Source organism: Sceloporus undulatus, chromosome 2 (assembly GCF_019175285.1).
Source record: "Sceloporus undulatus isolate JIND9_A2432 ecotype Alabama chromosome 2, SceUnd_v1.1, whole genome shotgun sequence".
Taxonomy (NCBI): domain Eukaryota; kingdom Metazoa; phylum Chordata; class Lepidosauria; order Squamata; family Phrynosomatidae; genus Sceloporus; species Sceloporus undulatus.
In genome coordinates this window covers 159850787-159877719 of record NC_056523.1, presented here as the reverse complement: position 1 = coordinate 159877719, position 26933 = coordinate 159850787, and the positions used below count along the sequence as shown (strand labels likewise).

General features: G+C 43.0%; 1 protein-coding gene across 2 annotated transcripts in view; it reads right to left on the bottom strand.

Moving 5' to 3' along the window:
- Positions 1-2026: 2026 nt before the first annotated feature.
- Positions 2027-26933, bottom strand: part of SPATS2 (spermatogenesis associated serine rich 2) — an 87813-nt gene continuing 62906 nt past the window's right edge. For both annotated transcript variants that reach the window (XM_042448890.1, XM_042448891.1), the window contains 8 exons: positions 25972-26233; positions 25243-25455; positions 23398-23533; positions 15015-15073; positions 14193-14302; positions 4509-4611; positions 3473-3675; positions 2027-2886 (listed from right to left, as the gene is read on the bottom strand). In XM_042448890.1, coding sequence (XP_042304824.1) covers positions 2569-2886; positions 3473-3675; positions 4509-4611; positions 14193-14302; positions 15015-15073; positions 23398-23533; positions 25243-25455; positions 25972-26233 — 1404 coding nt within the window. In that variant the 3' untranslated portion in view covers positions 2027-2568. The remainder of the gene's footprint in view (positions 2887-3472; positions 3676-4508; positions 4612-14192; positions 14303-15014; positions 15074-23397; positions 23534-25242; positions 25456-25971; positions 26234-26933) is intronic.

The following is a 26933-nucleotide window of genomic DNA, read 5'->3' as shown; positions in this document are numbered from 1 at the left end:
GTGCAAAACTTTACAGCCAGGTCTTGGCTGAAACTTTTATTGACATCATGTTTACATTATCCCATTGTTTGTCCCAAAAGCAAATTTGCGCGGATTAGTGACCAGTATGTACTTAGGGATTCCATTAGCAAGGAGCAGATGGTAAACTGGCTCCGCCGAATCAACATGGGTTAATCTATCTAATTATGGAAAAGCTTGTCACCCTGAGGGGGTCGCAATCCTCTGGTCTGCCAGCAGGATTCCCCACACCTCAATCTTGGAAACATGCTATCTGGGGAGGGTCGCATTTGGGCTTGCCAGAGAATGCTACATCTCCCTTTTGCACTGAACACCTATTAACGCTGTTTGATGATGTGTCTTCAACTCCAAAGTTCACAGGCAGACTTGAGAAATTTTAGTGCCTACAACCCCTGTATCAGTGGAGATACATTTCCGAGTTACTGTGGAAACACAAAAACTCTGGATAATAAGCAAACCTCCTGAAATGAACGGAAATTCCTAGAGAACACCTCTCTAGTTATTGCTAGTCTCTCAGCTGTGTAGTGGCTTGAGCGCTAGACTGACTCTGGGATCAGGATTCCATCCTTACTAGCTGTAAACTTACTGGGTGACCTAGGGCAAATCACACTCTCTCCATCTCAGAGGATAGCAATGGCAAACCCCATCTGAGGAAACTGGCCAGAAAACCCCATGACAGATTTGCCTTGGTTGGAAACAACTTGAAGGCACACAAGAACGAAGTGTGACTTATGGTGAACTTCTGCTGGAGCATACCACAGATCATGCTGAAGGGCCTAGAAAATGCTTAAGAGGAACATATTTGGGACCTGTATGTGAAAATGTGGGTACTAGTCTTATGGATATGGGGCTGTACTGTGCTTTATGCACAAGTTTTAAACAAGCTGTGGTAATTTTGATATATTTACTTCTTGGTAACTCTTTCAAGCTAAATGCACACATGGTGTGATTTGGACTACTTCTGTGGTGGTGTTAAAAATCCCAGCCCCCTTCTGTACACTTACAATTACACTACTAATTTTAATTCCAGCCCTACAAAAACTAGTACTAATTTAGTACTTATGTACTCAGCTGGTTTTATATGAGTAGTAACTAAACATTTGTGGGTCTGTGCCTAGTTCATCTCTCTGAACTAGACTCTGATCTCCAACATCACTCTATTATTGACTCTGCTGGCTGGAACTCAAATTTTACTGTGGCTCAAAATGATGTCTCGGCCGGTTACCATCTTTTCACTTGAGTCACTTATCTGAATATGCAGGATAATATATTACATCATTGTACAAATTATGAGATTATGTGCTTTGAACACCCTAAGTGCTATATAAATGCACATTATTGCTTAGGGAATAGCAGCTTTCTAATGGCTTCTTTTTCTCTGTCCCCTGGACTAAATGCCACAACTTTGAACCCAAGCCCAGTATCTTATTTGTTTTGTTACCATGGGACATCCCAATAACTTTCCCATCTAATTTATCCGTCACAGTTGCACCAATTTAAGAACCTGCTTATAAAAGATAATCCGTTCCACCTAGTAAACACGAAATTCAATCTTTGTTTGCTAGACAGTTAACTAGTACATTTTGTTCATCTGACATAAAGTAACTTGAATGAATTTATTTAGTCCACCTCTCAATGAACACACATCTCCATGAATCCATTTCCCACAAATCCTCACTAGTAAGAACGAAATAATGCACAAAGGATCAAAACTTTTAAACATGTATGTTGTTTTTATTTATACAAGGTAGAGAAGACTGTAGCAATTTTTGTTTACTTGCAATTATCTAAGATTAGCACTGCTAATTAAATTTCTAGAAATTAGTTTAGGATCAGATGGCAGGATTGCAGCTGGGAGATGGAACAAATGGAACCTCCCATCCTCACTAAAATTAAAAGTAGGGAACATCTAAATTTCATATTAGATTCAGGTAGAATGTGGCTTCTCTCAGGACTGGGCCCCTCTCATCCTTGATGGAAGAGACATAAACCCAGTGTTCCCAGAGCAGTATTTAGATAAAAAAGAAAGTAATAATCCCAGCAGTTTCCTATGGCTCCTCCCATCTGGATTTTTCAGTTTGGTCTCACAAATCACAGCAATTGGTTTTCATTGCCAGCATGAATAGCTTTGCTGTTCAGAGTAAGGCCTGGCTAGCAGCATTGGGGGAGGAGCAGAAGCTTTAGGGATGGGAATATTGGAAGACTTCTCCCCTCCTTTTTCCCTTTTAGACTACAAGCCTGCCATCAATTAAAGATAGCACCAGAATAAGAGAAGCCACAGAGTGCAAAGGAGATGGCCACAGTGTGGTTTCTCAAGGCCATGCCTGGACAGCATGTGTGCATTTTCCACTAAAGCCTGACCCGTGTCACATGGCTGGCAGGAAGCAAGGGCAGGAGAAGCACTAGGAAGCTGCTTTCCTGGAACGGAATGACTGGGGAAGAGAGGTGGCACAGGGACAGTGAGTGTAAACTTTCCTTTCTTAATATATCTAGCTAGGTGTTTCTTACAATCCTGTTATCCAGTTTTGAAGGTGGCAGATTTCATGGTCCTCAAGAACTGGTCACTTCAGATTGGCTAGATCTAGGTTTCCGCTGTGGCAGGGCCTTGGCTTCTTTGCTGAGGGGGGCCAAGCATGCCTGTGTAGACGAGGTGAGTGGACTTGGTTCAGACCCAGTACCAGTTCCATTGGTCCCTGTGGAGTATGTCTGGCTGAGGTTGTTTGTATTTCCAGGAGGTGGCCGGTACCTGGAGTTGGACTGGTACCAAGGCCCACTTCTGTATCGGTTTGAACTCGGGTGTGAAGGCCCATTTTGGCGTTGTCCTTGGGGCCTGTAACCTTGACCAGGTCTTTTATTACCTTGGAACCCCTGGAATGGAAAAAGGGGGCAATCACTGTGAGCTATATCTACTGTAGCTGGCTGGTATAGAGCTAGAACCCACAAACACCAATGCAATTCTATCACTAAAATTGTATCAATAGAATAAAAATATCTTGTCAGGTTTTTATTGCAACAGTATCTCATAAGTCCCCCCACTACCACCCAGCTACTAAAACAGCAGTATGCAGACACACTTGGATGCATCTTCTAGTTCAGTGATGGTGAACCTTTTACAGACCGAGTTCCCAAACTGCAACCCAGACCCCACTTATTTATTGCAAAGTGCCACGTCCCTCTGGCTTTCTAGTAACAAACTCTGTGCTTGGGCTACAGTATGTGTGCCCACAGAGAGGGCTCTGAGTGCCACCTCTGGCACGCGTGCCATAGGTTCGCCATCACTGTTCTAGTTGCATAACTATTGCTCTTTTTCTATAAGTAATGCTGACAAGTGCATGTGCCAAGTGGACGTTCTATAGGTGGTTCTGTAAGCAAGAGTAATTAAATATACTTGCATGCATACATATAGTCAATTCTCATGCACACTCCACTATAGGTGGCAGCGGCAGGTTATTACCTCACGGTAGGGTTGATATGGACGGCTTGTTGCATTTCCAGGGGTTTCTGCTGGGGATGGTGGTTTCTTATTGGTCACTACAAGGCCCGGTGCAGAGGCAGAGACACATGCCATAGGAGGGGATTCATTTGATATGGGTACAGAAGTGGAAGTAATGGAACTACATCGTGACCTGGTTGAGTAACTGTTCTTTGGATGAGAAACTGTAATAAGAACACAAGCAAGTCTGTAAGTAGTACAGGTAACATTTTGTAATGTAACTGGCAGAAATCCTGAATCAGCCCCTCCCCATAACAACAAAAAATTACACAGAAGAATGAACATGTTCAGTATGCAGATTGTAGAAAAGAAAAACAGAGAGGAAGGGAGACAGAATGGAATGCCCTGCTTTGCACAAGGATAAGAAGTGGCTGGCTGGCAGGACCTAATTTCCTAAAGGGGAGATATTTTTAGCACTTTTCTTTGCAGGTTTCAATTCACTAGTAAAACAACTGGGGCCCTAAAAAGCAGGCAAGTCTAAAAGGTAAGTAATACCTACTATACACACTCAAGGATCAAAGTCCTATCAAGCTACCAAATGCATCTGAGGAAATAGACTTAAGTCTACGAAAGCCCATGCTGCCAGTTTCTTTCTTTCAGTTCATGTCAAAGGTGCTATAAGATCTCTCTACATACTGATTCCACAGACTAACACGGCTATATCTTTGAATTCTAATACAAGTGCAGTTATGCACACAGGTCTTCCATTTTTTCCCTACAAATCTTACCATGCTAGGCTACGACAAGCCTCACAAGGCAACTGTAGGCAGATGGCCTTGCTCTACACCTAAGAAGACAGGATTCTGAGCAGGGCCTTTTCAGCTGAGGTTTACTGAGAAAACCTACACATACACTGGAAATGACTTATGGTGGATATTCTATCTGTGGCAGACATTTTTCTCAATCCAATTTTATCATTCTATGAATGTGACTTTTATTATGCCTTGCATGGGTTTCCCATATAATTTACTGTTTCCCATATCATTCATTGATTCACCTTGTCCAAATGATTCAATGCTCCTTTTTAGTGCATCTAGGTCACAAGTGAAGCGAGCCACCCGTCCAAGATCCTCATCGTATTTGCGCTCACTAACAAAGTGCTGAATAGGAGAAATAAATAGTGGCATGTTAAGGATCCAGATAGTTTCATGCTAAGAAAATTCAGGGTTTGAGATAAGATGCTAAAGTACAGATTTGACATCAACCAAACTGACAGAAGAATGTCCCTTGACTCTGCCGAAAAATTAGCACTTAGATTAGATTCCCTTGTTTTTATTTTTTTTAAACCCCCAATCTGAGTAAGTCTGCTTAAGCAGCAATTTAGATGCCACCAGTCACAAATTACAGCAGATGAAAAATAAGCATGGTCAAACATGGGATTTGCTGGTAGAAGGATAGTTACAAAGGGTTACATTTTTCAGCTCAAAGGGATTTAATTTAGAACTTTTGCACAACTTTATTCTGCCCTCTGGTGGTGAGAATAGGGAGTATTAATCAGAGCTGCACATTCATACAGTGTAACCTAGTGGTTCCCAAACTTTTTACCCTTGTGACTCCCTTTACATCTACATGCAGATGCCACACTCCCCCCCCCCCGTATATGAATAAAAATATTTTGTTTGTTTACTGTGGGCATTTTCATTCACACATTCATTAATAATAATATTTTAACATTTGATAAGGAAATAACATCTTTCAAATTAGAACATTACTGAAATAAATTCAATACTCAACATGCATAAATTTTACACATTCTGTCTCACACAGCCACACTCACATAAGCTAGTGCTCACAGATACGTACACAGTCATGCTTTCATTCTTTCTTTCACTCACAGACACATTCATTTACTCTCACACACAGTCACAAAGAAACATTGATTCTCATGAGTATACACAAGTGAATATGTAAGTATGAAATAACAGATGGTGTGTGTGTGTGTGTGTGTGTGTGTGTGTGAAAAAGAGGGGGGGAGAATTTGTGTCGGAGAATGTGTGTGAACACACGTATCAGAGTGTCAGAAAAAGAGCATTATTGAGCGTGTGTGAGAATTAGTGTGTTACTCACACACCAAGAGAGATATCAAGGATGTGTGAGAGAACTGGAGCAATGACAGGATGGGTGGGGGAAAGAAGCAGTGGTGGCTCAGGAGGAGCCCCCAGAGGCCACAATCTAGTGAGCTTCCCCACTCTTTTCCTCCCTCAGGCAGAAGCAGCTACTCCAAACATTCTCCTTGCCTTTGTCCTCTCCCTCCAGGACAGGAAAGGTTTGAGAAGAATAGGAGGAGGAACTGGTGTCCGGAGGGGGTGGGTGGGCGGGAGAATCAGGGACTCTAACTCTCACAACCCTCTTGAGCAATTATTGTGCCCCCCCCCCCCCCGGTCCTGCCCCACTGTTGGAGAACAACTGGTGTAAACCAAACACGTTTGCTTCTCTGTAGTCAAAGTCAAAGTATTCTTTACTTGAATAAATCTCTAGACCATTTCAAAATGGCAAAAGCAATCAAACAGTTAAAATAATGAAATACCAGAAGTTATATACAATTAAAACAAATAATCATAAAAAGGTCATTCAGTTCCTCTGTGTGAGAAAAGACCAGGCCAATCCTTTTTCTACTTCTTGCTTCCTCAGGGTAGCTGCTTTGACGAAAAGGGCAACCCTTCAAGTCACAAAGGGGTTGATCCTTTGCAACAGGAACTGTAGTCAAATAATCAAATTATTCTTTATTTTTTAAAATGGGAGTAAGAATAAATGTGAAAAGAAAATGAAAAGGGGGGCTATTTGTCTATACTGAATGGACAGGTTGCTTACCTGTAATTCTTAGAGTGGTCATCTGTGCCCTCACACACATGGGTTTTGCACCTATGCAGATGCAAGCATGGAACGTTCTAGAACTGAGTAGCTTTTTGGCAGTAATCCTGCCCTCTCCAGGGCATCCTATAAACAGAGCCAAGAAGTTACTCCCCTCAGTTCCAAAATCAGTAGTAAAGAAAGCAGGTCTGCAAGAAAAAAAAAGGAGGTGGATGGGTTTGTGTGAGGGCACAGATAATCACTTGAAGAACTAAAATTACAGGTAAGCAACCTGTCCTCCTTCTTCATGGTTTTGTGCCTCACACAAATGAGTGATTAGCTAGTTTACCAAGGAGGTGGGGTAGGTCATCTGAGTACAGATTACAGCACTGACTGTCCAAACTGAGTGTCCTCCCTGGCACTACAGTCAAGAGGGTAATGTTTGATAAATGTCATAGGTTGAGACCAGGTTGCAGCTCTGAAGACCTCAGGAAGAGAAATACCCTTGAGTTATGCAGAGGAAAATAACTGCAATGGCAGGGGCTGAGGTTTATTTGCTGGTTGATAGGAGATCCATTTGGACAGTCACTGGGGAGATATAGGAAGACCACATTGAAGGGCCCCATATCAAACAAAAAGATAAGACTGCCTAGTAGCTCCTGTGTGATGAACATAGAAGGCCAGTGCTCTATGACATCCAGGCAGCATTAAACTTTCTCAAGGTTTCTTGAGAACCTTCTAGGGTTCTCGTAGAACACCGGGGGAGTGGGGGGGGACCATATTCAGATTAAAGTGGAATGGAGAAACCATCTTCAGGAGAAAGGTTGGATCAATATGGAGAACAACTTTGTCCTTATGGAAAGTGGTATATGGAGGGGTGCAGCAGAGGGCGCAGAGCTCTCCTGCATACTTGGCAAATGTAACCATGTAATGAAGGGTGTCTTTAGGGTTAGAAGTCATATGTCAATGGTGACCGTGGGTTCAAAGGCTTGGATATCAGCTATAAGAGGATCAGGGACAGCGACCAAGTGGGAGTTGGGTCCTGCACTGGTTGGTCCAGATGAGAGTGACCTCTGGGAAAGCTTGAATAGTAGAGTGTTGTGAAACAGAGAAGTGGACTGGTGCAAAGCTGGGTGGTGTGCTATTATAGCCACCAGGTAGACTTAAAGAGTTGAGACAGCAAGACCTTGGTCCTTCAGGTGAAGAAGGAATGACATGATGGTATCTTAATTTGTGGGTGCTTCAGAGGGCCTCCTGTTCAAGTATGGCAGATGGTGGTGTGTACTGCAATATTCCCAATGGAGCGGGGCATATAAATCCTATGGTACAGCCCAGGTGGATGATAGTGAGGGCCCAGGAATCTTGGTAGATGCATTCCCAGTTGTGAAGGTGATGGTGGGTGGCAGAAGAGTCAGCAGCAAAAAGATGAGGAAGGAGAGTGGGAACATTTGGAGATGTCTGGATGACTGCCCTCATTGGCAGGAGGATGAATAAGGTGAGTTTCTGCTCTCATCCACTATAGCAACAGGTTTTGTCTGGGTTGAGATTACTGTAGGAACTGGAGGTAGGTCAAGCAGTGTGCAAGGATGTATCCTGGGCACAACTGTCATTGCCAAGCCTCGTTGAGTCACGGTGATGGGAACAAGACCAGGAGTGTTGAGTGCAGCTTCCACTTTGGTGTTGAGGAGTTCATCTCCCAGTGACTAGGGGCTCAACTGCGAACATGCGATTGACCGGTTGCATGTCTTGAGAGGGCGTTTTTGTTGCCCCTATGTCATCCCAAAGCTTAGCCATGACCAAGCAATTCAGTTCGTCGACCAACCAGGGGTTGATTGACCGACCTTGGCAACGGAATGCGGTATGCCAGTTGAATATATAAAGAGACTGGGCATGTGGAAATCTGGAGCCTTTGCTGGCTATGTTTGCCCACATATGGACTCTTGTTCAGAATTCTAAGTTTGTTTTTGTAGGGTTGGTGGAAGGCGTTCCTGCTTGGAACAGCCTTCTGTGGCAGTTGCATAGATTTGGTGGGTGGTTTCCAGGGCTGTGAAGCACTAGATCTGGAGTCCTTTGGCACCCGGGAGCACTGAGGGCATGCAGTGTGGCCACTGCAGGGGCCTCATCAATTCAACATGTCCCAGTGACTAGGAGCTCAACCGCAAACATGAGATCAACTGGTTGCATGTCTTGAGAGGGTGTTTTCGTTGCCCCTATGTCATCCCAAAGCTTGGCCGTGACCAAGCAATTCGGTTCATCGACCAACCAACTGATTGATGTCAGATCTGGACCTTATGCTTTGGGGCCAACCCTACCCCTGTTCTGTTTGGTTGAATAAATTTGTGGCCTTTCTTCCAACCCTGTGTTTTGGTTTTCATTGGTGACTTCCCTACGCAGCAAATGGGGCTGCCTCGGTCTGGTTGCTGCCGGGGGGGAGGGGGGGGCGGGGACTGCTTCTGCAGGGGCCTGGTAGGCCCAGTTGGGCTACCAGAGGATTAGCCGCCACGGTCTCCCGGGTGCAGCTGATTGGTTCAGGGAGATGGTGCCTCCTCCTTTTCCTGGCCCCTGATTGGTCATTAGTCCTACATAAAGCCATGTGGTGTCCTACCTAGGCACCATTCTTGCTCGGCTCTTAGAGAACTGGAGTTGGAAAAAGAGATGGGAGAGCATCAGCAGTGGTGAGAATAGCTGGCATAGCCCTGAGGAGTACCAATAGGGGTGAGAATATATTGCATATGGCAAGTAATCTCTAGGCAAATCATGCCAAGCAGAGTAGTAATAAGCAGTGGATATATCAGATTTGATCAATGTCCACCGGGCTGGATAGTGCTGGTAATACGACATATTGGAACAGGACCGAGACCTATAGTGCCAGGGTCGGGATCAAGACCAACATGAGCAAGATCTAGAGCTGACTGGGGCTGACCCAGGTGGGATCAAGAGCATTATCAGGTTGAACCCTATTGTGACTGTTGAGCTCAGTATCGAGACCTTATTCGAGATCAGGAGTTGTGGAGTCAAGGCATGCTTGTGGTCAGCATCTAGCCTCACTGGATTGAGCAGGGAACCTCATTGCAGTGGTGGAGTTGGATGATGTGGAGAAGGATGATGACTTGGCAGTTGTGACTGCTGAATGTACTGCTTGGTTGTGGGTTGATTGGATTGGGAGCATGCCGCTTGAGGCACATCTGAAACTAACTGGTCCTTGGTTGGGGCTCTCTCCGGAATCATAATCAGAGAAGCCAAACTGGATGAATGTAAGTGGCGTCTTGGTTTTCATTACGAATGAGGACACCTGCTGAGGGACCCAGTAGTCTGAAGGCGGATTTTTATCTGTCTTTTTCTCCTTCTTTTTTGCCAAGACTGTAGTGTCAGCAGCTGGCCACTTGTGGGACTTTGGAGACTTGTTCAAATGAGAAGATGAGCAACCAGGAGTCAATGAGGTTATAATCTCCAGTGCATCTCAAGATGTTTCAACCATTGAAGAGGCAAAGGGACTGCTGAATGACTGAAAGAACCAAGCAGTGTTTACAAATTGACACAGATGTGGTGTGAAGCATGTGGTTCTTTGCTGCCGCTGCCTTTAATGATTGTTTCCAGAGATAAGTCTGGAGACAGGAAAATCAGTTTTTGAGGACTTGTTTCATAAATTCCTGGCAAATGGAGCAGGGACTGATGAGGTGTCCTTTGCTGAGGCAAAAGAGGCAATCATTAATGTCTGCATGAGGATTTTTTCTGTCACACGAGGTGCAACATTTAAGCAAGGCCTTGGAGGGCATACAAGTGAAGAAGATGGAGTCGGTACTACTCAGTGTCTGATGAATCAAATCACCAAAAAGCTACTCAGCTCTGGAATATTCCGTGGTTGGATCTGCAAAGATGTGAGATCCATTTGTGTGAGGCAGAGAGCCCACAAAGAAGAATTTGCAAGTACTGTACACCATTTCCTTTTAACATGTCCTACAAAAAACTACAAGGACAAATATTGCTTGAATATTTAGTATTTGAGTTTAGTACTTGAGTTAGTTTATGCAAATGAAATGATTTTATGTATCTTGTTTTTATGATCTGCATACTACAGCCTAAATCCTGTTGTAAACTGAATACAAAGAGGAAAAGAGCTAAAATCTCAAACCGTGATATGACATATCTGTGTAGAAGTAAAAGCAGAGATATTGGTTGAGTGATAATAGACTTCTGTTTTCTAGAGTTCAACCGGCAATAACCCCAGAGTAATGCAAAAACTTCCTGACTTTTACAGCACATTGCTCATGTGTATAAAAGCAACATGCAGAAACCAATGCTTCAACCAGCCCAGGCTGGGAAGACTGTAGCCCTCTGTTATTTGACTGCATCTCCTAAAATCCCTCTCCACTGGCTACATGGGCTAAGCCTGCTCGAAGTCATAGTCTAGAACAGGGGTAGGCTACCTTTTTGAGCCGGGGTCCAGGTTGCTGTCCCTCAGACAACTTGGGGGGGCGAACCCCCCAAAAATAATAATTAAATTATTTTTAAAAAATTAAATAAATAAATAAACCAGGACAAATGTAGGACAACATTTTCAAATGGAGGACACGCGGGGAAAAAATTTGCCGATTTTTAAAAAAATGTTAATATAAATGCATGTTTCTGAGGCTTCTATAGACAATTGCCCCCCCCCCCCCCTTGCCTGCCGCTTGCTCCTCCTTGCCCGCTGATTCTGGAGATCCGGGATTGATTCCCAGGTCAGCCATGGAAACCCACTGAGTGACTTCGGGCAAGTCACACACTCTCAGCCTCAGGCAATGACAAACCCCCTCTGCGCCAACCTTGCCAACAAAACCCCAGGAAAGGCTCACCATAAGTCAGAAACAACTTGAAGGCACACAACAACAACAACAAAAACAACAAGCTCCATGCAAGACCTAACCTGCATCTGCACCGGAGAAATAACCCGGTTTGGCACCACTTTCACTGCCATGGCTGAATGCTATGGAATTCTGAAAAGTGTATCAAACTTCTGGTATCCAACTGGGTTATTCCCCCAGTGTGGATGCTTCCTAAGACTCTTCTATACCCAAGGACTCCATCTCTCTACACTTCCCAGAACCCCACAGCCATGGCAGTGAAAGTGGTATCAAACCGGGTTATTCCCCCAGTGTGGATGCAGCCTAAGCCTCTTCTAGGAAACCCAAGGACTCCATCTTCTTCCTCCTCCCCTTGCTTTGGCGTTTTGCACACAAAGCACTCGCGCCTGTTGTGGCTGCAGACCCGGAGGCAAGGTTACCTTCTCCAAAGGCGGGAGGAGGTGAGAGCCTCTGCGGCCAAAGCCTTCCAATCGAGGCCGGGGCTGGAGATGAGGCCTCTTGGCCCCGCGCAAGAGGCCTTCCCCAGCGAGGCCTCGGGACCAGCCCCATCACGATCCTGCCGCCGATTGCTGCAGGCGCGGGGCCTTTGGCGGGGTCAAAGGCCGCTCGCATGTGAGGCCAAAGGCCCCGCACCTGCGGCAATCAGCGGCAGGTCCATGCTGGGGCCGGTCCCGAGGCCTCGCTGGGCCGGATGCGGCCCGCGGGCTGCCAACCCCTGGTCTAGAAGTATTTGTAGGGTGACACCTGCCCTACCCCCATGTAGCCTACTACATTCAACCCTGCCTGCCATGTCAAGCCTGCTTTCTATGACTCAGGAAAAGACATTCCAGCTGATAATGTTAGGGCTCATGCCTAGGATTTATGCAAAGCATGGACTCTGCTATCCAGGCACAACTCTTCTATGTTGCAAAAATAGAAGAATGTGTAAATCATGCCATGACAAACCAAATAACCACAGATAAAGAGGTGCGGCAAAGCTGTATTTTAGCTCTATTTCTTTTTAAGTACTACATTAATGATATATTTATAGAAGTTTGAAATCAAGAATTTCATATGCCAAAGGTTTAGGATAGAAGAGTAAATTATCATTTATGTATAGACAATATGATCTTGTTATCTACCATGCAGGTAGGTTTGCACAGATTGAGAAGATTTGGTGCATACTGTCAGGAGAATAATAAGTAATCAGTAGCACAAAATTAAAAGCTGTAATCGTTGGCAAGAAAAGAACAACACAAGTCACTTTTAAAGGATAAATAAAATAGGTCAGGTGAGTTATTTTACACATTTAGGAATTTTTTCTCCTTACAGAGTCTTAAAGAGTCCTCAGATATAAAGAAACGAGCTGAAAACAACTGCTTGAGCCCAAACTTTAAACAGGCATCTAAATTATAGTTACCCAGGTTCATTACATCCAATTTTGACATTTCCTAAGCCAATGCTGTTGTCTGTTGGTGAAGAAATTTGGGACTTCACCAATAATTAGAATACTGAAATGGTTCAGAACTTTTTGGGTTTTTTTTACTTTCATTACTGGGAGTATCAACAGTCTGCTCCAGCTCATATAAATGGATGTGAATTTGAAATAACAAGTTGTTTCAGAGTTGATACATGTCAGATAATTAATTATGTAAGCTGGGTAAAATGGGAAAAGACCCTGGCAGTTTACCTTTTCTAAAGAGTTATCAAATATGGTGTTAGTGTGGAGAGCTTGGGTGTGTCCAGGCCTACATATTAGCCTTGTCAAATACAAGTTCTATTACAGATGAAGAGCAAAATTAAAAAAAAATCAATTAGAAAAATATCTGTACTTCCCAATAAGCAGATGGGCACAGTGATGTAACAATGAAGATTCCAGGGCTTTCCAGAATCAAAAATCAAATGTGTATATGTTGTGTAACTGAAGTGGAAGATATGACCCACTACTTACTGGAACACTGAATGTATTCCAGTTCTAAAGAACATTATTTATCCTCTTTTTGGGGGAGAAACTGAATGTTCTTCTGCATGGTTCGAACCAGTTAGTTACATAGAAGGCTGACCTTTTTTGCAGTTCAAGCAGCCAATTTAAGGGGAAAAGAGGTGAAATGTTTGAAATCTTTTTTCTCAAAATTACAGACATATTTCAATTAACAAAGCCTCTGACAAGGAAGCTAGTCTTTACAAAGTCTTTCTAATGACCCCCTTTCCCTCTTCTTCTGTCTAGAAGAAAGTTTTAGCAACATTGGATAGATGGTGAACGATAGCTGGAGAAACACAGACCTTTAGTGTCTGATTGCAGCAGTTTGTAAGAAAATAATGTAATAAAAACATGAGCTGGAAAAGTATGGGATTCAGCTCCAGCCAATCCTACTGTCGCTATGTACAATAGGTAAGGTAAATAGCAGCTGCCTCTACAATCCCTTACTGAGCACGAATGAATTATCAACTCAGAGGCAAAGGGAAGAGCAGATAAACCTGTCTTGCCAACTACACCCAGTATGTTAAAGAAACCCTAAATCTGTAAGTTTGGCCAATAAAATGGAAATCATAATAAAAGTAGAAATTGAAGAAAGAAAAAGTCATCTCTGAATACATTTTGGAAGAAGCCTTCAAGTGATCTCTAGAAATTCTGTCTTTGTCTATTCATGTAAGGCTTACCTAATCAGACTGTTTTCATTTTGCATGAGAATATTGTTAGTTTTGGATAAAAAAATTGCTTAAACGTGTTGAAGTGCTCTTTTTAATTCCTTTTATGTTATTTCTGCCTCTGGTACCAAAATTTCTGCCAAAGTAGTAATGTGCAGGACCACATCTACTTTGTTAATTGAGGTATACCTCTAATACAGTTTGATTATTGTAGACATGGTTTGTTGATTTAATTTTTAAAAAAATCATCATCATCAAAAATATAAAAGTAATCAATTAATCTCATATAGAACAGGACTGTACATCATGAATACTAGTTCAGACTCAAATTTGATCTGACGTCTGCCTCTTTGCTAGTCCAAAAGAGATGACTAGTAACAGAATAAACAGCACACAGACCACACCAATCCAAGGTTCACCTTTATGTCAGCTCTAAGCTCCACCAACTGCTCTTCTGACATTCGGACTGCTACATCAGTAAGCTTCTTTAATGACTCAGCCTTCTTTTGTCGACTACTTAGAATTTCCACTAAAATGTAAAATGAAATAAATATTGAACTCATTTAAATCAAAGGCTAGAAATGTAACCTTTTAACTAGACCCACAAAACTAGCTCACATTTTGCAGTGCTTTCAAAACATGCTCAGCAGTGAATCTTAGAAAATCTTTAGGGTGGAGGGAGTTCAGTATTTGTGGAGGAGACACACAAAATGCTCAAACTGTTCTGACTTCATGGATTAACATGTCTCAGTATTAAGCCAGAGATGACATAAGAGATCTGTGAACAGGATCTCTGACTTAACATATTCATCCCTATGAAACCAGTTGTGTCCAGTAATTTCTTTTGGCTTGTGTTCATAGAGCCGGAGTGGGGTGAAACTCTTATGCCTGCATTGTTTTCTTAATTAAACTTGCCCAACACAAGCTGCTATCTGTATATAGGGGGGAAATACAGGCATCATTTGGCCTGCTGGCCACAGACACAGTTCACTCTGTCTCCAAAGGTCGGGGGCAGGGGGAGACATAATTCATTTATAATGCCATTTTGGCATGAAGTATGGGCATGGCTCCCTCTCCCCATTAAAAAGAATATAGATTTGGCCTCCCTATGTACATATATAGTTCTTGATTTGGTAGTGACATGATATGAAAACTTAAGATCTGCCTTTTAGTTTCACTTGGTTCATTTCAAAAAGAAGCTGGTTGCAGTAAAAAGGTGCTTAGTAAAATTGGAGTCTTACTTGCTTCTGCTTTCACTTTGTCCATTTCACCTAGGAGGGCTACTTCTCGATCCATGAGGCTAAGGAAAATAAGAAAGATAACAGACAAGCTATTAATAATTCTAAATTTTCTAGAAGGTATAGATTCTATAAGCTTGATCATCAAAGGGCTATCTATTTGACAAAGTTCACCTGCCCAAAACCCAGGCAAGCTTTTACAGCCTTTCGTTTCCAGATCATACCTACAGCTATGATCAATGGCAGATAGTCGCACACCCCTTTGGCCCTCTGCCTGTGTATTTGTGGGAACCCAGAAACTGAGGATCTGCCTCATTATTTGTTTTCTTCTTCATTATACTCTGAACCTACACCCAAATTTCTGGGATCTATTCTGCCTTATTTAGATTCTAACACTGTTTCAGGAAAGATTTTTATTTCCTAACTGAAACTAACTCTAGGGTAACTCGCAAGGTTTCTCTTTTTGCCCAAGCACCAATGAAAACTCAGGTAAGATATATTGCTGATATTGCTGTTGGGGATATATTGATCTGGGGATGTTCTAATTTAATTACAGTATTAGTGTTCATATTTTGTCTGTTTAACTGAATTGAATTTTAAATGCTTTATATGCATGATTGCTATGCAATTTATTTTATGCTGTATGTACTTTTATTATGCTGTTCTTATATGTTGTATTGTAATTTGACATTTGTATGTGAATGGCCTTTGTTCTAAACATTAATAAATAACTGAACTGAGCTGAACTGACAAAAGGATAGCCAGCTACTAATCAAACTTTGGGAAGTGAACAAGAGCAAGAACACAACTCTGCATTGTTTAGGGATTTCTAAGACTTTGTGGAAAAACTGAACCAACAGATGGCAGCAGGAAGCCAAAAACCTTTCCAATTTTTGGCACAGCTTCTCTCTCTTGTATAAACAGAAACCCTAAACGGGACTTAGTTCCTTCTTTTCTAGAAGCCAGAAGCACCTTGACAGTGAGGGTTTTAAGTTCTGAATCTTCAAAATTATCTACAACTCACCAAGTTATTTTAATTTCTACACACAACACAATGTTGCTCAAGTAATCTGAGATGGCACTTTGAAGAGAACACATGCACCGGTCTCCTATAGCCTAACAACACTGTGTCTGGCACAGAGATAGCTGATTTTCCAGCCAAAGACCAATGGATGTAATTTAGAGATAATCTTAATCCTCTTCTTTTTCCATTGATTGGAATGCCTTATAGAACCGTACATAGATAAGCTCTTTTTAAAAAGCAGAGGAAACTCTGACAGCTTTAAGGAGAAGGTACAATATCCTTCCAGGCATTTTTACTCGCCTTAAATCACAAAATAAATTTAAAGATAGTCTCCAAGGTTCTAATATACATTGGAATACTTTGCAGTCCTTTAACAACTAGCTGCCAACTGGAACAAACCACTACTCTGTATGAATACAATGAAGGCTTGCAACCCTTGGCTTTGGAGGACTTTAGAGCAGTGCTATGTTTAGAAAGACTTTTTGAATAACACAATTCTTCCTTCCACAGGGCTTTCTACCATCAAGGACATTATAAGAATGTAAGGAACCCTGCTAAATGAGACTAAACGTTTACCTGATTCAGCATTTATTTACCATATGGCAATGTTTACTGGACACCATAATTTCATTATTTACAGTTACAGTCATTTTATGACGGAGAGCAAATGTGGTGTTGTGGTTATGATTCTGGAGACCAGGGTTCGATTTTCTGTCATAGAAACCCACTGGGTGGCCTTGGGTGAGTCACACTGGTCGTTATCACACGAAAGAAATTGGAAGTATAATTCAGTGTCATCCCGAACGCAATCATGGGTATTCATGTTATTGTGCGAAAGGTTATCACAGGCATTCACTGGCATTCCGAACGCACTCCAAACCCAATTCCACAGCAATCCAAAATTAAGTAAATTCATTGAACTAGAGAAGTCACTATTCCCAGGCTACTTAGCATTCAATTCAGTGTTGTTTGGTGTGATATGCACATCTGTTTTGGCCCTGATGTCCCCCCCCCCCCCGGCATCAATTCCCATGATCATCCGTTTTGTTTTGGCTTCTGGGGCTCCTAGGTCTTCCCCAGCAGCTGGGAGGAGAATCAGCTGTTTTTGACAGGAAAGAATGAAGGGGGGGGGGAAGGCTCTCCATTAGGCGCCCTGCAAGCGCTCTCTCTCTGCCCAAAACGGTGGGCTTGGGGTTTGCCCTGCTCCTGGCCCCTTGTGCCATCAGGGACCTTTTTGCCTGCCTGCCTTCCTTCCTTCCTTCCTTCCTTCCTTCCTTCGGGGCCAGGGGCTTCAAAAAGAGAGAAAACTCTCCCTCTTTTGATTAGCCCAAAGGGTTCTTCTTCCTCATTCCTCCTCATTTGGTGGAGGATGGAGTAGGGAAGCCTGGGGAATGGGGGTTTGTTTTCTTCCCCTCAGGGGCATCGCTCTGGACTCACAACAAACTCCAACTCCCAGAATTCCATAGCCTTGAGGCACAAAGAGTTAAAGCGGTGCCAAACTGGGTTATTTCTCCAGTGTGGATGTAGCCTTAATCGCCAGCTCTGGTTCCTGCACAGCTTCCCCTCCCCTTTCCCCTCTTTCGATTCATGGCGAGGCAGCACCATTGTCTTCAATGGGACTCTCAATGGGCCAGGTTAGAACCAGGGAGGACCCAGCCCCCCTACAATCTGGCTGCAGCAAAGCTCGCTTAAATGAAAGGAACTCCTTCTCTTCCCCCACCTCCCCCCCAAAGCTGGAGACTTAAAGGCACAAACACAGTCACACACACACAACCATCTGGAGACCCCCATCGTGCTTTTTGGGGTTTCTTGGCAGGTTTATTCAGATGGGTTTTGCCATTGCCATTTTCTGAGAAGGCTGAGAGAGTGTGACTTGCACCAGGTCACCCAGTGGCAGTTGATCACTGCCTTCTAGTCATAGTCCAATGCTCAAGCCAAGTACAAGGTTGCTTTGGACTGATTTTGAATTGATGAATTGCCTAAATAACATGAAATAAAGAATAATGAATGAACAAATAACATGAATTGCCTAAATAACGTGAAATAAGGGGTAATGAAAGAACAAGTAATGTGTATTGTCTAATAACATAAAATAAAGGGTAACGAATGAACAAATAATGTGAAACAAAGCAAAACCATGGGAACCGGATGTAAGCCCTGCCAGAAGTTTAAAAAGGTCATGATCCGATTCTGCTCTCACTGCGCATGTGCAGGGATGCTAATTCGAATTCTAGACTATGAAGGGTACATATTCATATGATAATTTTTTTGCATTCACCCTACTTTGGCTTTGGGATGGGCACTGTGTTCTTCTGTGCGTTTGATAACCCTTCGCGTAACAGTGTTCATTTTCAAATTGGCCCTACTTTCTTTTCTTTCGAAATTTGGAGACATTCCTCCCGTGTGATAACGGCCATACCCAGAAGGTTCTGTGATACAGTCACCTTAGAGTTGTCATAATTTTATTTATTTCATTTCCAACCATTAGGTGGAAACTACTTGGAAGGACACAACAACAATCTTATGACAATTGTTATGCCTCCCAAGCCCTTACCACCCATTCTACAACATCCCAAACCTTTGAATATTTCAGATCCCCTCTAGTTTTCTCAGTTATTTATATATTTTAAAATCTGTGACTCCTGACAATGTGAAAAAACTCAAAATCTGGAAAACAGGAAACATTCAGAACAAGCAGCATTGATTATATGTGGTGGGCATTTCAAAAGAGCAGTAGATATGTCAATCTTTTACAAAGAAAGGTATCTCCACAGTTCCACAAAATCTAGGTTGCAGTGATCTGGGCCTCTGTTTCCAGACAGATAGGTTTTACAGTTCTTGTTAGCACCACAGCCAAATGCTAACAGCTGTTCAGTGGCGTCAAAGAATTAATTTGTATTAGTGACCTTGTTGGACATTTTTTGCATTCACTTTTCAGTTTCAGGCTGGTAAATGATACTAAGGCTGGGAACGGATGGGGCGTAATTTTTCTCTGTTGCTAGCCTATTTGTACAGTTCTAATTGCTATTAAGGGACAGATGGGTCACTAACTTTTTGCTTCTGCACTATATAACCCTTGGGAGGACATCAGCCTTGCTTTGTCATGACTCAAGGGCTCCCTATATATACAGATATGGGGATTAAACATACAGTAGGTTATTGCACTGCAGCTTCATGCACAATACAAATATTTAAAATACATTTAAAGATAAATAAATCTTATATAAGGTTTTTATCTTGTGTATCTGTTGTGAGTTACTCAATGTAGTTTATAGCTAATAATTAAGCCACAAAATAATAATACATTAAAAAATGCCCAATTTTGGTTTGAAAAACTGAACTAAATGCAACTCCTTCTGGAATCAAAAGTCAGAAGTCTATTCTTCTTTCAACAGCTGACTAAAAGCTATTTACAAAGCAGCAACTGCCCCACTTTTCTGAGAGCAAGTCATGGTGGCTTTAATATTGAGTCAACATGACCACAGGCTCAGTGTTTTATCAATCCTGTGTACAAAGGCTCACTGCAGGAACCTTCTTCACCTGGCATTTATTGAAGGAGGTTCCACTGGCTGACTTCCAAACAGGCACTGCATATCCCTGTGTCACGGAACTATGCTTCCTGGTTTCTGCCCTCACCCCTTCTCATAACAACTGGGACATAGGCAGACTTATCTGGGCAAGGCTGTTCAACCACACTTAGGTCTTTAACCTTTTCTGAACATGACGCAAGTATCAGTCAAAGATCAAAGCACCAACTGATACAGGAAGAAATATTTCTAAGCTAGCAAAACTAGACCTTTCATTTTGCAGGATTTATAGCTGCACGGATGCAATGATGGAAAGAAGTTATGCAAATAATTAATACTGAGCTACTGTACTATAAGCAAAATCCAGTTAACAAGGAGTAGCCTTAAAAATCAGCATCTCAAATTGCCCTTGCATGTGTTCTTGGAGATACAGCCAATATGCAAGCAGACCTGAATCAAACCTTGTTTCCATTAGCCATCTCACAGTTATGTTAATAGAAGTAATTCAAGGTAATACAGCAGAACCAAGGATTTAAGTAAGGTGAACATAATTTTGGCTATATTATCAGACATTTGTTTGGCAACAGCACAGCAATGAGCCACTGTTTAATAAGCAGTACTATCAAATAAGTAAGATTTGGAGAGGGCTGCATTAAAACTACACCTCCAGGCACCCCAATAAGCTCAAATTTTGAAAATGAAAAGTGTTGTTTGGCTAACGACTAAGAAAATTCTATGCTTTTTAAAAATTATTTTATCTGATTTCTGATTAACTTCAGAGTAGTTCACTGAACCATGACTACTCAAAGTATCTGAAATTTTAAACTCATGGTTAAGCAACAGGCTACTACAAACATGCATCCTTGTCCACTGCTTATCTTGTATCTTTGTGACGGTAGAGGGGCCAATATGATGTTACCCATCTGGACAGTTAAAATATACACACAAATTCCTGGCCGTGGTGAGGATTATTGCTGTTGAATCTCAGTCTGCTATAGTCAGGGATCTTCTGCCAGAATAGCATGTGTGCTTCCCACTGAGCAACAGCCTTCACCCAAAGAGGGGATTTTCCTTGCGGCTGTGGGCATTCAAGGCATGCCTAGTATAGTGGCTCCCTGGGGGTGGCGGAACTATTAAAATGGTCCACCCTCGACGGCTGATGGAACCCAAAAGGTTCCAAGAAGCCCTAGAGGGGTATACGGTTGGAACCGACGGCGACTCTGTTGATGCCCTGACTAACATCTGGGATACTAATCTCTCCAGGGCTATACACAGTATCGCTCCCAAGCGCCCTCTCAGACCTGCTTCCAAAAGTAAGCCGTGGTATACGGAAGATCTCCGGGCAAGGAAGCAGGTTCTGAGATGGCTAGAGCACCGCTGGCGGAAACACCAGCGCTTATCCGACCAGACTCTCCTAGACCATCTTTTGAAGGACTATGGAGAGGCGATACATGCAGCTAAGAATTCGTTCTATGGTGCTCGTGTCGCGCCCGCGGAGTCGCGTCCGGCAGAGTTGTTCAGGGTTGTGAGGGAGCTAACTCAGCTCCCTCCTGCCCCGAACCAGATCCTTGAACCTTCTAAGGCCTGCTGTGACCAATTTAACAACTTCTTCGTGGATAAAATCTCTCAGATAAGCGAAGGTCTAGATGCCAGTAGTAGAGCAGAAACCAGAGTAGAGGTGCCCAGAGCCTCCGTGGACTTGGTTAAACTGGATCACTTTGAGTCTGTAAGTACTGAGGATGTGGACAGGATCCTTGGAAGTGTTAGGAAGACGACCTGCTCTCTCGATCCCTGTCCCTCATGGCTAGCGGCTCAGGGGGGACTGGTTGTAAGTTCAATGTTGCACCGGATCATCAATACATCTCTCAGGGATGGGCAATTTCCATCGAACCTAAAATTGGCCACTGTAAGACCTTTATTAAAAAAGCCCTCCCTTGACCCCCTGATGCATAGCAATTACCAGCCAGTATCGATATTGCCATTTTTGGGTAAGGTGATCGAGAGGGCGGTTGCGATCCAGCTTCAATCGATCCTGGATGAAACAGATTATCTAGACCCATTTCAAACCGGCTTTCGGGCGGGCGGGCTATGGGGTTGAGACCGCCATGGTCGCCTTGGTCGATGACCTCCGTCTGGGCATCGACAGGGGAAGCGTGTCCCTGTTGGTGCTCTTAGACATCTCAGCGGCTTTCGATACCATAGACCATGGTATCCTTCTGGAGCGCCTGGCAGAGGTGGGAATCGGGGGCACTGCGCTCCAGTGGTTCCGGTCCTACCTCTCTGGGAGGTTCCAGATGGTGCAGCTGGGAGACGTGTGCTCCGACAGGAGGCCCTTAACATCTGGGGTCCCTCAAGGAGCCTTCTGTCTCCCATGCTTTTTAACATTTACATGAAACCGCTGGGAGAGATCATCCGGAGACATGGGGTGCGGGGTTATCAGTACGCTGATGACACCCAAATAATTTTCTCTATGTCTCCGACTGATGCAGTGACCAGGGATGGCATCTCTCCTCTCGTGGCCTGTCTGGAGTCGGTAATGGGCTGGATGAGGGAAAACAGACTCAGTCTGAATCCAGAGAAAACGGAAGTGCTCGTGATAGTTTCTCCTGGCCCAGGGACGGAGGTGGTTCCACCTGTCCTGAACAGGATCACGCTTCCTGTGAAGGACTCAGTACGCAGTCTGGGGGTGCTCCTTGACTCGTCGCTCCACCTTACGTCTCAGGTGGATGCGACAGTCAGGAGCACCTGTTATCAGCTTCGGCTGATACGCCAGCTGCGCCCCTACCTGGACTGGAGGGACCTTGAAACAGTAGTACACGCTCTGGTAACCTCTCGGTTGGATTTCTGCAATGCGCTCTACATGGGGCAACCCTTGTACCATAAGCGGAAGCTGCAATTGGTGCAGAATATGGCGGCAAGACTGGTCACTAATACATCTAGGACCAGCCACATAACACCGGTCTTAAAAGACTTACATTGGCTGCCTATTCGCTTCCGGGCGCAATACAAGGTGTTGGTTATAACCTATAAAACCCTAAATGGCTTGGGCCCAGGGTACTTAAAGGACCGCCTCTCTCTGTACAATCCGCCCCACACACTCAGATCCACCGGGCAGCACCTATTAAGAGTTCCGGAGGCTAGATTAGTCAACACCACCAGGAGGGCCTTTTCCACTTCGGCCCCTACCCTCTGGAACTCGCTGCCCATTGAGCTCCACTCAGCAACCTCCCTGGCCCAATTTAAGAAGGGGTTGAAAACGTTCTTTTTCAAGCAGGCCTACCCCTGATTTTTCTCCCTGAATGCCCTCCCCCCCCCTCTGTTAGCAGTTGGTGATCTGGTATAAGTGTTTTTATTGTTCTAATTGTATTGTTTTTATTACGCTGTATTGTATTGTTATATTTATTGTTGTTCACCGCCCTGATGTTTCGAAGGGCGGTATATAAATAAAGCTTTTATTTATTATTATTATTATGATGCATGACAACCACTGTGATTAAGACAAAACCATTCATATGAATCTTGCAGAGTCAAATAGCTAGGATTTGCATCCTGCAGCTATGTTCTTCACAGGAGGATCCCAGCTACCATGTGACAAACTAATCATCTGACACTTTCATTCATTTATTGCCAATAAGGTCCTTTTGAGCATTTCCAGGGGACGTTAATTAATAAAAAGAAGTGTCTGACCATATGATTCCACAAGGCCTGGGGTAACCACTCACATTGTATGGAAAAAAAATGAGAAAAATCAGTAAGCTAAAATTCTATACTTTTACCCAAACACCTTAAAGTTACTCTTATTTGAACACTTCACTCTCCTTGGATGCTAGCCTACCAGCTCTGAAGCTCTGCAAAGGCCTGCTTCATTTTCTTAATAGAGGCATCCATTTCTTCTTTAACAACAACACGATATCGAGCCAGAGAAACAGTGCAGCGCTGAAGGTCTTTCACTGATTTTTCAATATTGGAACCTGAAACAAAAACATAGATGTAAAAGCAAAATATAACCCTAGTCTTTCTAGGGTTCATACAAATCACCAAAACTGAAGACTATTTGCGTGTAGATAAAATAAAACCTGCTATCTCTTTCCAAACAAATATTTGTCGAAGTTAATTCTGACAATGTATCTTTCTAGTAAACTCAAATCAGTACAAGAGCAAGTTCTTTTAGAAAAAAAAAGTTGTGAGGCTTAGTTGCCAGTTGCAAGGTTAGACTCTCTGCCTTTCATCACCAACAGAGCATGTCTCCATGCTTATTTCCATCACTGAGAATTGTTGAAGTGTGCACCCCTTGCAAAGTGGAAATGCCAGATGCTTGTTACAGCCCTTGTTATAGCAAGAAGGTGAACCACTGCCACCAGGAGCCGGATATTCCAGTCTCCTCAAAGTTACAGATAATGATCATGTTTAGAAACAGGGTCTTGGAGGTCTTTCTTCCTGACAGGCAGAGATGAGTATAGAGACTAAGAAAGAAACTGCAAGCATTGTCTCTTCTCATTAGCCACTGGGTCTCTTTCTCTGGTTCAAGGACAAGCTCACACTGAGAAAGCAAAAGAGTACAAACACTTTAAAAACTTTGTGGTAAGATGTATAATGAAATATGTGGGGGAATATACACTCTAAATCCATGAGCACCTTCTTGATAAGAATATTAATTCATTAAAGTATTTCAATTCTCATTTCAATTCTGTATCAGCAGGAGGAAAGCCAGGGTGTCACCCACAGCTTGCTCAACAGAGATGTGAAATTTCAAGTGAACAGCCCATAAAATTCCCACCACTAAGCAATCCAATTAAATTCAATTTCAGCTGACTGTCTGCCTAATGTGTTCTACAAATTAATCTTCAGTTTACTCAATACTTTCTGTATCTTACAAGAATTCTCTGCAGCCCTAATAGAAACCAAGCTGGAACTCAACTAGAATAGGAGAGAGACATTTACCCAGCAATTTGATTTGTTTATCAGAAGAGCCAAATGATAAACCACCAGATTTAGGTGGCTGCCAAGCACTTTGACATGCAGTCTTCCCTGGAGGTCAGGTCTTTCTGGACCAGCATAAAACTGTTTGAGCTTGATATTAAAGGCAGCACAGGAATTTACCAGCCCTTGGCGGGGGTTGGGGGAGAGAAGGGATTGACAGCCATCTTCGAGTCCTTTTCAGGAAGATCAAAATCCTTGTAATGCAAGGATGTAAAGTGGTAAACAGAGGATAGGAATATCAGTGGTATATGTCAAAATGGATCAATTACTGTTATACTGCACTGCCTCATTCGCTGGTCATGAAAAAGAGAAACAGAATACATCTCCAGCTGTACACCCTTTCTAACCCTCTGCATCTCAACCAAAAAAAATAGACATTTAAAATTTAAAGCTTTAGATGTCCTGTTGCATATGCTGGTATGCAGAGAATAACCTGCTGTAAGTGGACTGTTCATCTGTGGCATCCAGAGACTGACTTGGTGCAGTTTCCCAGTAAGATATGTCTAAACAGATTCAAACACAGTAAAATCCACTATACCACAATGACTCAACAGAAAATAAGAGATACACACTGAAAATTACTAGCCTGACAAGTGTAATTTGGCATTACTCTCATTTTGTAACCATTCAGGATCTGCTCCCTGAAATTAGGAAATAACCATCAGAATTGTGTAGCAGCCACAGATCACTCCAGGTTTACCTAGCTTTTTGTTTCCAGAGGACACAGGGACTTCATCTAGTATTGTCAGAGATGAAGGAGCAGACGACTGGCTGCTTGACACAGGCCTGGAGAGTGGCTTGCCAGGGCTCCGCAATTCAGGCTGGACTCTAGGAGACTGGGTATTCTGTGAAGACCGCATAGTGGCAGACTTTGGACTGAAGTCTGTTATTGCATTTTTAAACTCAAGTGTTGCTGAGGAGAGAAAGAAGAGTTTCTAATTCAAAAATTGTAAGTCAAAATGACAGAGCATAACAGACTGAAACTATGTAGATGAGGTTACTTAAAAATTTTTACTAAAGTTTTAACACAGCTTTTCCTCTATAAAAGAACATGAAACAGTAAAGCTTACTGTGAATACCCACCTAGATAGAACTTAGTATCCATCCCTGAACAGTTATTGCAAATCTAATCTATGCACTTTCTAGCGTAGTACAAAACCTAGGCATCTGCATCTTCAGTTGGTCCCTATTCCCATTTCCTAGCCCTCTTTTTGGGAACCTGTAATGGTTTCATAGTTATCTGAAAAGAACTACTTGACCTCCTTTCTGTCAAAGCCGCCAAAACAGCACAAAGCAAATCTTAACTTAAAAAACTAATCATTGTGCTGGGAGGCATATCAGCAGAAGGGAGAGTACAAGGCCCTCCTGTTTTCTTTGTACACTTACACAGCTTTTCCGCTTCTTTGAAACAAACTGACAGAGAACTTACCTGCTACATCAGGCACCTCAGGCATAACAGGTTCACTTTCTTCCAACTCTCTGGCATCTATGGAAAGTGTATCCAAGCCTTCGCTGAGTGAGTCCACAGACTCTGTGTCATTGGCCGAGCCATTGACATGGTAACCATTGATTCCACCCTTCTCCAATGAAGCTGCAGACTGTTCCTCTTCAGCAGATGTTGGCTTGCTAGGGTCACGAAGGCTGGCACTTGATTCTGCAGAAGGCTTTGGCTTGGTTTTCTTTTTTTTGTTCTGGGGATTAATATACCCAACCACACCAAGGAAAAAGAAAAAGGGAAGGGGAAAAAAAGCAAAGCTGCATTCCTGAAGTAAAACAAGATCATTCTAAGTGCTTTAACATGAGAGAATTGAATTCTTTATTAGTCAGGTTCTTGGCAATGATCCCTTAAAAGTGGGATTTATTTAACAATTAGAACCAGAAGACTGGGATTAATAAACATGAAGTATGTTCTGCACAGAAACAATTCACAGGGAAAGTCTGTGTTGCTGGGGAGCAATAATCATATTACAGTGCGCCCTTGGCTTACGCGGGGGATCCGTTCTGGACCCCCCCCCCCCGCATATGCCAAATACCGTGCTTGCTGAAGCCCCATTCTAGTGAATCGGACTCATGCATGTGACGGGATGTGCCCCATTCATCTGAATGAGATGCGCTGTCCCTTGCACCCCGCATACTCCCTCGCAGCTTTCCACATATAGCATGCCCACGTATAACGTGGGCGCACTGTACTCTCCACTATCAGTTAATGTGAAGGACTGGCTTCTCCTAAGATAAGGGTATATTCCATGACTCTGTAGAAAGGAAAAAAAGAAAAGAAACACAGACTGGCCTCAATTCAAACACTATTTAGATAGGTCTACTCTAGCCAGAAATACCAATAGCCTTCAGGCCAAAGTGTTACTCACCATGGGACCAAGCTCTCTGGAAATC